At 42.3% G+C, this 12148-nt stretch overlaps 1 protein-coding gene across 5 annotated transcripts in view; it reads left to right on the top strand.

Annotated features, from left to right (window-relative positions):
• The first annotated feature begins 750 nt into the window (after positions 1–750).
• Positions 751–12148, top strand: part of LOC137534105 (L-threonine ammonia-lyase-like) — a 101364-nt gene continuing 89966 nt past the window's right edge. For 3 of the 5 annotated variants that reach the window (XM_068255465.1, XM_068255467.1, XM_068255469.1), the window contains exon 1: positions 751–1123. In XM_068255465.1, the coding sequence (XP_068111566.1) occupies positions 1005–1123 (119 nt within the window). In that variant the 5' untranslated portion in view covers positions 751–1004. The remainder of the gene's footprint in view (positions 1124–12148) is intronic. The other 2 variants (XM_068255466.1, XM_068255468.1) reach the window with 1 other exon arrangement.

Raw genomic sequence — 12148 nt, forward strand, 5'->3', positions numbered from 1 at the left:
ATATATATATATATATATATATATATATATATATATATATATATAATGTTAAACTAATTAGGTATGCATTGTATGAGTTTTATATGCATATATTGTATGGTTCCGTTACCTAACGTTTTAGGTACTATTTAATGTAAACTTGTACACATTAATGTGTTGCAGCACAGTGGAGTGTTCTCCAATAAACTGTTTTCTTATCTCGAAATAGACCTATTGTGTCATCTGTTGGGAGGTAAGTCCACCACTATCTCCCATTTTTAAACCGTTTTTAGCGTATTTTTTTACGCCTCTATTTCAATCTACATCTAAGCTCTATGTGCTTTAGGTTGTTTTGGTTGCTGCTTTTTCACATGTTCTAAGTTTGTATACAGCACATTTCAGTGATGGTTTTATTATATTTTGCCTGTATTGTCCTCATCACACTCCTCTATTGTCACCATCTTGACTGTCACTCAATTATTTCCAGTCACAGGCATGACTCTGTTTGGGTTGCCATAAATACATTTGCTGTACAATCCCACTTTAAATTTCCTTTAAATTACAGGATTAAATCCAGCACCGTAATGTACTAGGGCGGTGATGTAGCACAGAGATAGCCACTAAGCCTCTAAGGGACTTAGCCAATTCTCCATCTTCAAAGTACAGTTTAATCCGAGGTGTGAGTAAAATTGGCAGGGACAGGTTGGCATGTGCTGTAATAATCTCTATATATATAGCAGAGCCAAGCAGTCCTGTGTGTCAGTGAGTGTCCTCTGATCTGAACTTGAAGGTAGAGGACTCAAGCAAACTGTCTCACAGGACAGGCCCATTGCTTCCCCTTGAGGGAGCAGACAATTGAGAGGGGAGTAGAAGAAAATGCAAATGATGAATTTTGCTGCTCAATTTCTGTATTCCAAATTAGGGAGCAGCAGGGATCCTACCCAGGACTCTGAGAGAGAGGAAGATTCTGATCCCTTCTGGAGCAGGTTGGGAAAACCATTACCCGCTGTATTCCCTTAGGAGGCATGGGCAATGAACAAGCTATGGGCACCCCTCTGTATCCAGAACCTCTCCTCCCTCCCTTGGCGGCAGTAGTCAGCTGTTTGCTTCACATCGCTGTGTTTGTCATAGTTGTGCTATATAGGTAAATCCCTTCATTGTGGCTTATAATATGTTGTTTATTAATGGACATATACAATGACATTTATCTTAATCTGTGTATAACATGTTACCTCCAGCACTGCTGACTTGCCATACTTTCACTTACACAAGATAGAAAACAAATTACTTTGTATATGCCAAAAATACAAACCTACAATACAGATTGCTGTAAGTTATGTAATATAAACATCATGTAAATACAATGTTCAAATTGTTATAATTCAAATTCATAAGACAGGTTTAAAAAGGAACCTGAAGTGAGATTGCTATGGAGGCTGCCATATTTGTTTCCTAGCGGAATATAACCCTGCATTTCAAATTTTTTCTAAAACATTATTTACAGTATATTATATGCAACCAGCATTTTTTTTTACTAGACCAGCATTGGAAGGGTTACACAGGGCTTTAAAGTTCCTGGAGATTTCTGCAGACGCATCTGAAGCTGACATAGATACATTTTGTTTACATAAATGTATCTAAGTGTTGAATGTGACTCATCTCTCTGACTGAGAAGGAGTTGGAGGACAGCCAAAGAGTGTGTAACATTTCTCAATAGATACATATAACTAAATAGAATGTAACAATCTGAACTTCTGCATATCTCTCCACGGAACTTTAAACCTCTGTGTTTAACCCTTCCAATGCTGGTCTAGTAAAAAAAATGCTTTTTGCATATAATATGCTGTAAATAATGTTTAAGAGCAAAGTTGAAATGCAGGGTTATATCTCGCTTTAATCAATATCAGTTGCTTGGCAGTCCTGCTCATATTTCTGGCATCAGTAATGTCTTAATCACACAACTAAACCAAGAATTAGGCTAATCCATTCAGACTTCAGTCAGAAACACCTGATCTGCATGCTTGTTCAGGGTCTATGGCAGAAGCAGTGGATGAGCAGGACAGCCAGACCAATGTGCATTGTTTAAAAGGAAATACGGTAAATGTGTCAGCCTCCATATTTCACCTCTGGCTCCCTTTAATTACTGTTGTATGCATTGGTACATAGTGCAGTTGCTGGGACACTTATGCTCACAAATGTAATAGTCATGGCTTATGTGTAGATAATCTTATATGGCAATGCAGAATTCTTGTAATGTATGGCTATGTATTTGTTTTGCACCTTCATAGAAATGTAACAGACATTGCCACACATGAGTACTAGATCCAGCTATGCCATTTGGCCAGTCACCCATGCAGGCCTGTTGAGGACCTATTGTTCCTCTAAGCTCAGCTTTATTTTTTGTCCTTCTACATGTCTGCCAGTCTCACTCATTTTTTCACCAGTTGCAATATTGCTCATAGTGGTGGTGGCTGATGGCACAATTTTGAGGTACTGGTATATCATCCGTTTCAAAACAGCCTACTAGTTAGGGTGCTGAAACACACACAAATACACTCCATCCTTTGGGTGATAGTTTGGGTTCAAGCGGCATACAGATGCGTTGCTAGGCTACAGCCTTATGACCCATTCTGTTACTATGGAGTGGGGAGGAGATTTGACAGTGTGACACACAATAGAGCAGATTCCAGCTAGAGGAGGAGACAGGAAATGCACTCAGCCAAAACAACCCAGCACTCCAGATCTCTCAGCGATGCATCAGCATCAGAGCAGCTATACACACGATGGAGTCTTGGCAGAGATTGCTTACAGGGTACCTGAAGTGAGAAGATATGGAGGCTGTATAATTTATTTATTTTTAAACAATACCAGTTGCCCAGCAACTTTAGACTTGGGTCAGAAAATCTGATTTGCATACTTGTTCAGGGTCTGTGGCTGAAAGGAATTAAATATATCCGCTTAATATCTCTCTCACGTTAGATTCCTTTTAAAAGGAATCTGACATCAGAAAAATACAGAGGCTCTCATCTTCATTTCCTTATAAACATTGCCATTTACCTTGATGCCATGCTAAGCTTTTCAGTTGCTTTTGAGTCACAAGCATGCAGCCAATGATGTCACACCAGAGTCAAAGCATCTGGTCTGCATGTTCATTCTGGGCCAGTGACTTAAAGTTTAACCACTTTAGCTGAATGGATTGTAGCTGCTACATACAAAAGGCCAGTCGGGAATGGATTGTAGCTTCTACATACAAAAGGCCAGTCGCTCATCCCGCCTGGACGCGGGAATTACATCCCAGGTTTAGACAGTGGACACGGACAATCGCACGCGTGCACCAGTGTATCTGTGGCACCATGAATCTGTACAAGGAACCATGTGGTCCCTGAACCTGATTGGTGCAGGATTAACCTTTGATGATAACTGTTACTACTAACAGCGACTATTAAAAAGTAAGCACAATACTTATCTGTACGTCTGGTTTTATAGTGCATGCACAGGCTACGCTCCCTCCCTACGGCAGTAGAGATAGGGGTAAGGGATTCCTTGACTCCAGTGGATCCCTTGACCAATCAGTGTTCTCTCAGCCTCTCACTGCTACATTGATCAAAGTGTAAAAATTAAATAAAATAAAGTGTTATCAATCGTGCCCTTCCCCCCTCCCCCCAAGTTTGCTTAACGGCACAATGCAAAATCACACATAATGCTTTTCAGTTGAGTTGTGTGCATTTGTTAATTTTTCAGCCGCAATTTGCATATGTTAAAAAACTGATTTTTCCTCTCATAAAATCACAGTGTGCATATGATTCTCATAGGGTGCTAGCAAGTGCAGGCATTCTGCATGCAAAAAAAGCGTGCAAGGTAACTGAAAAATGCATGAAACCGCCTGTATTTTCTGCCGACCCAAGTGTATCCTCTCCCTGTGTCTCTCTCACAGCAGCTCTGTATTACCTCAGATCTGTGTTCTGAGCTGCTGGGAGGGGTCGCTTAAACTTTGACACAGTGCACAGCAATAAATTAGGGCGCTGCCATAGGCGTCTATGTAAAACAATGCTAATGGTGGCTATAACAGTAAATTTGGGTGTGGGAGTTGCCTGATAAAATAGCGGGCACTGGGACTGGCCACTATAGAAACTGCAGCTATAATTATAGGGGTTATTATACTGTACATATAAAAATAGCGGTGGTGCCCATTAGTGTTAGGTATATATTGGGGAGGATTAGTGTTTAGAGTCTGTGTGGGGTGGCTATGGTTAGGCATAGATGGGGAGAGTAAAGGTCCGTACACACGCCGGACTTTAGGCAACGACGGGTCCGTCGTTGCCTCCCGCTGGGTGGGCGTGCCAGCGACAGTCCGGCGTGTGTACGCTCTGTCGTCAGACTGATACGGCTGTTTCTGAGTGATCCGCCCGGCGGATCGCTCAGAAACAGCCGTATCAGTCTGACGACAGAGCGTACACACGCCGGACTGTCGCTGGCACGCCCACCCAGCGGGAGGCAACGACGGACCCGTCGTTGCCTAAAGTCCAGCGTGTGTACGGACCTTTAGTGTTAGGCATAGATAGGGCATACCTAACAGCGCTGCAAGAAAAAATGGGTTCAAATTAACAGAAATAGGCACAAAATAATGGTAATAAGATATTGGTAATTTTAGTGAATTCACTTTCACCCACTGTACCCTAACACTCACCTGAACCCTGCACTGTCTATGCCTAACCCTAACCACCTCTCAACTACCCCTATCCCTTACCACCTACTCCTAACACTAAAAAGCCCCTATCTAAATAAACTGCAAAAATGCCATAGGCACACCTCGAGAGTAATGGATTACCATGCATCCAGTTTGTAATCAACCTCATTTTAATCATAACAAGTTGTAGAATAAACTTTGGAAGTGTCTTATAGCTTGGACCCTGTCACATAAAAAGTAACTAGGGACAAACTCAATACATTCTTTAAAAAAATGTTATTTTCAACAATATGATTCAGCAAAACTGCATGACTTGGTAGCTTACAAAACACCCACTTTTGAATAGCCCTGGTTGTAAACTTTACATAATACTGACAGTTGTGGTCTTTTTCTGATGTCCTGATTCTTCTGGGGATATGCATACAGAGAATGGCGCTGTAACAATTACTGCAAAATTGGCCTGCAAAAAAGCCATATGTGCACCTTGACAATAATGGATTGCTGTGCATCGAGCTTGTTATCAAATGAGGTATATGTGACCTAATTTTAATCATAATGAGTTGCAAAATAAACTTGAATGTGTCTAATTGCTTGGACACCTGTCACATAAAAAATAGGTTGGAACAAACTCAATCCATCTTTCCAAAAAAAAATGTAATTTTCAAACTTGAGAAAGTTTCAGCAAAACTACACGAGTCGGTAGCTTACAAAACGCAAACTTTTGAATAGCCCTGGTTGTTAGCTTTCCATAATGGTGACATTTGTGGCTTTTTTCTGCTGTCCAGCCTCTTCTGGGGCTATGCAAACACAGTATGGCAATAAAATACTTTGTGGAAAAATGTGGCCAGTGGAAAGCTACATGCACACTTCAAAATTAATGGCCTGCTAGATGCCCAACTATCTATCAAATGTGATATATGTGGTATTATTTAACTGGGATTAGTTATAGAATAGATATTAGGGTATTTTATGGTTGAGGCCTATGTTTTCTGATTTTTTTTGCAGTGACATTGAATCAAAAGCAATAGAATTTTTATTTTCATATATTCTGTATTAAAAGAAAAAGCTTGTAAAAAGAAAACAAAGGGACAGAATTTAAAATAAAATACGTGTATTGTTACCTTATGGATTCAGCTTTTTAAATATGTATGCTATGAGGCTGCTTTCACACCAAGACGTTGCATTTAGGGGGCGTTATGGTCGCATAACGTGCCCCTAACGCAACGCATGGTGATGTTGAAGTTGGACGTCAGATTGAGCCGCGTTATGCAGCTCTCAAAGCAGCAGCTCCAGGTTAGTGATAGGAAGTCTGGATCTTTTTGAGGATTCGGATCATTTGAATTGGATCATTAAAAAGATCCGGATCTTTGAACCAAATCATTTCAATCATTTTACTAGGGAAGCAGACTGGGTGAAATGACTAGCAGGACAGGACTTTCCCTGCACTGTACATTCTGTATGTTCCTGTTTCTTCCAGACAGACATCATCTGTGAACCGAATCTTTCATTGTGATGATCCAGATGATTCGACTCACAAAAAATATCCGGATCAAATGAACGATTCGTTCATGATCCGGACAACTCTACAGTCCCACCACGAGTCATCACAGTGCAGTGAATATTAATTAGCCATGTGGCTGGCTGCGGAGGACGAGGGGAGACCTCCTCCTCCATTACTGAGCATGTGCTAACAGTCTAACGTGGCTTAGCCGTGTATAACGTACAGCATGCACCACTTTGTTTAAACGTGCTGCGTTACATAGTAACGCAACGTGTGGACTGTGAACAGCACAATTGATTTTACAATGCTGTGAGTTAGGCTGCGTTACTGGCTGCTGTAACGTGGGACTTTAACGTCCCACTGTGAAACCAGCCTGAGGGTATGTCACTGTTATCTTTTGCAAATTAGGGCTTTCAATTATTGCTAGGATACAATGGGAAAACAAAAAAACACAACATAGAAAAAAATACACCTTTACTTCCAAATAAAATATTATCCCCATACATTGCACTAGGGACATAATTTAAATGTTGGGATAACCAGAACAAAATGTGTGGCTTTTATCTACAGTAGCACTGTTTATTTTAAAACTATGATATCACCCACAAAAACTCAACTCTAATTTGTGGTAAAAAAAACCCAATATGTAGATAATTTAGGTGTGATAAGTTGTGATAAAGTTATTGACAAATGAATGGGATGAGAGGTGAATTGTTCTGATGCATATGGTGATAACAACCCTGAAGCAGAGCCGGCCTTTGGGGGTGGCAAGTGGGGCAATTGCCCCAGGCCCCGCGCCTGAAGAGGCCCCGCACCCTCTGCGGCGGTGGGGAGAGCGGGCATAGTAGTTAAAACTCACGTGTCTTCCTCCGATCCTCACAGCTACCATCTATTTCCTCTCCCAGCATCTGTGTATTGGTAACAGTGCCCCCTATGATGACGTGACCGCATTTCACCACAGGGGGAGCTGTTACCAATGCACAGCTGCTGGGAGAGGAAATAGATGGTAGCTGTGAGGATCGGATGAAGACACGTGAGTTTTAACTACTATGCCTGCTCTCCCCACCGCTGCAGCCACCTTACTATCTAACCTGTACTGCGGGGCACCTACCTATTTAATCTATACTGCAGGCATCTATCTAATCTATACTGCAGGCACCTTCCTATCTAATCTATACTGCAGGCTGGCACCTATCCAATCTATACTGCAGGCTGGCACCTATCTATCTAATTTATACTGCAGGCACCTATCTAATCTATACTGCAGGCACCTATCTATCTAATCTATACTGCAGGCACCTATCTAATCTATACTACAGGCATTTATCTAATCTTTAATTTAGGCACCTACCTATCTAATCTATACTGCAGGCACCTATCTAATCTGTACTGCAGGCTGCCACCTATCTATCTAATTTATACTGCAGGCACCTATCTAATCTATACTGCAGGGCACCTATCTATCTAATCTATACTGCAGGCACCTATCTAATCTATACTACAGGCATTTATCTAATCTTTAATTTAGGCACCTACCTATCTAATCTATACTGCAGGCACCTATCTAATCTGTACTGCAGGCTGCCACCTATCTATCTAATTTATACTGCAGGCACCTATCTAATCTATACTGCAGACACCTTCCTATCTGATCTATACTGCAGGCTGGCACCTATCTTATCTATACTGCAGGCTGGCACCTATCTTATCTATACTGCAGGCTGGCACCTATCTTATCTATACTGCAGGCTGGCACCTATCTAATCTATACTGCAGGCTGGCACCTATCCATCTAATTTATACTGCAGGCACCTATCTAATCTGTACTGCAGGGCACCTACCTATCTAATCTATACTGCAGCACTTATCTAATCTATACTGCAGGCACCTATCTAATCTATACTTCAGGCACCTACCTATCTAATCTATACTGCAGGCACCTATCTAATCTATACTGCAGACACCTTCCTATCTGATCTATACTGCAGGCTGGCACCTATCTAATCTATACTGCAGGCTGGCACCTATCTAATCTATACTGCAGGTTGGCACCTATCCATCTAATTTATTCTGCAGGCACCTATCTAATCTGTACTGCAGGGCACCTACCTATCTAATCTATACTGCAGGCACTTATCTAATCTATACTGCAGAAACCTACCTATCTAATCTATACTGCAGGCACCTATCTAATCTATACTGCAGGGCACCTACCTATCTAATCTATACTGCAGGGCACCTACCTATCTAACCTATACAGAGTGTGTGCTTCCACAGCGTGTGTGTGTATCCACAGCATATGTCTCTAGGCCCCGCATATGACACTCGCCCCAGGCTAAATTGGTTAAGTCACTGGCCCAGAAAGAGCATGCAAATCAGATGCTTTGACTCCAGAGCATCAGCAGAGAAATCAGGCAACTGGCATTGTTTATTAGAGAAGGAAGATGGCATGCTCTTTATTCCTCTCATTTCAGGTTCCCTTTAATCCATGTTCAGTAAAAAATTCTACAGCAAGGGAAGATAAGCACTGGGCTGCATTCTGACTATGGCTTCAATTCATCAAGCATTACCGCATTCGGTAATGCTGAAAACAGCTGACTTAACGGAGCACTTTAGAAAATGTTAATTCATCAAAGCTGTTACCGAATGAGAAGCTGAAATGACACAGCAATGAGATAAATTACCGACATGTGCTCAACAAATGTTAATTCATCAAGGTTCCCACATTCGCTAATGGCCCGTACTCACGGGCTGCAAATGTTGCCTGTCGCCAGCACACGTGAGCGTGTGGGCGACAGGCCGGCGACAGCTTCTCGCCAGGTCCCTCCGCGTACACACGCGGAAGAGGGACCAGCGGCGAGGCGGAAGCTGTCGCCGACGTTCCTCCTCCCCCCGCCGGAAGCTCCATTTGATACAATGGAGGTTGCTGTCGCTAGTCCGCGTACTCACGCGGACTAGCGACAGTTGCGGGGGAGCTGCGGCGGCGACTGTCGCCATGTGATTGAAACTTTTAATCGCATGGCGACATGAGCGGCAGGCGACAGTTCGGGGTGCGCGCGCGCGCGTGCGGCGGCCCATACTCACGAGCGACCTGTCGCCGCAACACGCGCGCGCCGTGTGTTGAGGCGACAAAAGTCCCTCGTGAGTATGGGCCTTTACACATTCGGTGTTTATCTCAAGCTCTCCCCTGTCTTTACAGGCGTGGAAAGCCTTCTGTGTGAATGTTTTCATGATTAGCAGGAGCAGGCAGCCAATAGAAACAGCCCCTGTTCTCCTGCAAGTGCCCCTGATAGGTGCTGATAGGTAACACAGGCTTCTCCACACAAGCTTTCAGACCCCCCAGGCAGTGAGCAGAGAGAAGGGGACAAAAGATATCCCCAGATTCCCTTCGGTGGTGTAACCCTTTCAGGCCCTGTTTGATAATGCAAAGATGCTGGTGGTGAAATCACCAAGCATGGCATTTGTAATGTCTCCAGGAAGTTCATCTACGTTGTGGCAAATAAATAAAATGTTAAGAAAGACTGATCTACAGATTCAGAGCAGCAGAGGCAGTATAAATAACAGTAACTATAACACCTTTACATCTAAAGGGATGTCTGGATGCCTTCTATTGTTATCAGCTTGTAACAACACAGAGACATTCCAAGCTGCTTCACCACTCTGCTGTTATCTAACAGCCATTGATGAATTGAAGCCTAGTAGTTCGGTAACTTAACCAACCTCTACCACACATGGGAAAATATTGATGAATTAGCACAGTGAAGTGTAAAATACCGAATGCGGTATTTTAAGGACTGGGGCTTTGTTATCGAACACCCTTTGATGAATTGAAGCCTATGTCTATAAACCTCATAGATCTCTATTTGTCATATCCAGTATAGGATAGGAATTCTCACACTGGCAGCTGATGCTGATAAATGTAACTTAGCCTGTTGTTGAGCATATATATTTAATACATGTAAGGGTTTTTCTTTTCTATGAACTATTTGTTAATGTAAATATTTATCCAGAGCTGCAACTCATCTTAGTACAAACATTAGAACATATAACATTTTGTCAGAGCCTTATCCTACAAGCTGCAATGGATGGAAATGTGCACAATCTAACAATTGTAACACTCTTGTCAAAAACATAATATATATTTTACAGGCTGTAACAAAACAAAAACTGTGTGTGTATATATACAGTATAAACACCAGTTCTACATATGTCTGAAGGTAAAGGCCCACATTCAATTAACTTTTTCATCTTCTCTTTAAAATAACTTTTTAGCATTTTACAATTGAAAAAGTACCCAAATGCTGGTGAAAAAGTACTATCAAAATTATTTAGAGTATTGTTTTGGTTGCTGGTGATTTAATGAGACTCAGAGCTCTAAATATAAACAAAATTGGTACTTACCTGGGGCTTTCTGTAGCCTACCGTAGGTCGGGAGGTCCCCCGGCGTGGTCCTGTCTTCTCTCCCGGTCACCGCATACTGCACCGCCGACACCCAAACCGGGTGTCGGGCTCCCACTTCCTGAACCGGGAAGCTCTTCATCATTATGTCGGCCGCCGTGATGACGCGCAGGGGCCTGGCGTAATGACGAAGCGCTTCCCGATTCAGGAAGTGGGAGCCCGACACCCGGCACGGGTGTCCCTGGTGCGGTATGCGGCGGAGGGATCGGGAGAAGAGCCAGGAGGACGCAGAGGGACCTCCCGACCTACGGTGGGCTGCAGAAAGCCCCAAGTGAGTACCAATTTTGTTTATTTTTTGAGGCCAGGGTCCCTTTAAAAGGCATTTTATGACAAGGGGCCATATGCAATTATCTTTTACTCCTGAGTTTTTTCCTAGGAGATATTTTTCATCTTTGATTTAAATTATTTTTTTTGCACTTTCAAATAGAAAAGTACCAAAAAGTCAGTGAAAAAATACTGTAAAATCATTCTGAGTATTTTATTGAAAATATCACCTAGGAGAAAACTCAGGTGAAAAAGTGAATTGCATATGGCCCAAAGTGTTGATAATATGTCGAGTCATTGCCCTCCTAGACTAGACATTTAGAATTATTTGAAGTCTGAGCTCACTTTAACTTCCGTTTGTGCTTCAGGGAGATCTTGCAGATCTCAGGCATTAACCCTAACGTAAGAGAGGCCCTTACTTTGACTTGGACCACTGTCTCGCTCCTTCCTGCTGTACAAATCTTGTATCTTCTTAATCAGCAGTTGGGTTGCTTTGGCTAGTTTCCAGTTACAAGAACGTTTGGGAATTGCAGTGCTCCAAGTGAGAAATCATTTTTAATTTACTTATAGGTCCAAGATTTGTAAACAGTCAGAGCACTCAGTAGGGTATCTAAAGTAAAACAAAGGTGGTTATAGCCTTCATTAGTAGCGTCAGTTATCACATACTGAGGAGAACCTCAGGACACATCCATAGTGGTGCGTTGAGGTGTAACAGCCACTTTGTAACATTGCATAATGCACTGCAATGCACTACCTATGTGGCGTTCACAGCAGGTGCGTTGCGGTATAATGGATTGCGGTATGGTAACGCATGCATTATCAGTATGGGTGAAGCATACTTTTCCTTGACTGCAAGCTTCACACCACCTTATGCAATGTGAGCATAACATTGGCACTGAAGCCTACTTTCAATTAACTATATGCTTCACTGTATGCACTGCACTTCTTTATTTATTAATTTTAAAGAGAAACTGAGGTGAGAGGGATATGGAGGCTGCCATATTTATTTCCTTTTAAACAATACCAGTTACCTCGCAGTCCTCCTGATCCTGGGTCTCTAATACTTTTAGCTATAGATCCTGAACAAGCATGCAGCAGATCAGGTACTCTGACTCAGGTTTTATTGAATTAGCCATATACTTTTTCCAGGGTTTGACTTGGATGCTACTTTCGCCAGAAGATCAATAGGGCTGCCAGGCAACTGGCATTGTTAAGAAGGAAATGAGTATGGCAGCCTCCATATCACACCTCAGGTTTAA

This window comes from Hyperolius riggenbachi, chromosome 10 (genome assembly GCF_040937935.1).
Source record: "Hyperolius riggenbachi isolate aHypRig1 chromosome 10, aHypRig1.pri, whole genome shotgun sequence".
In the NCBI taxonomy this organism is placed as follows: Eukaryota; Metazoa; Chordata; class Amphibia; order Anura; family Hyperoliidae; genus Hyperolius; species Hyperolius riggenbachi.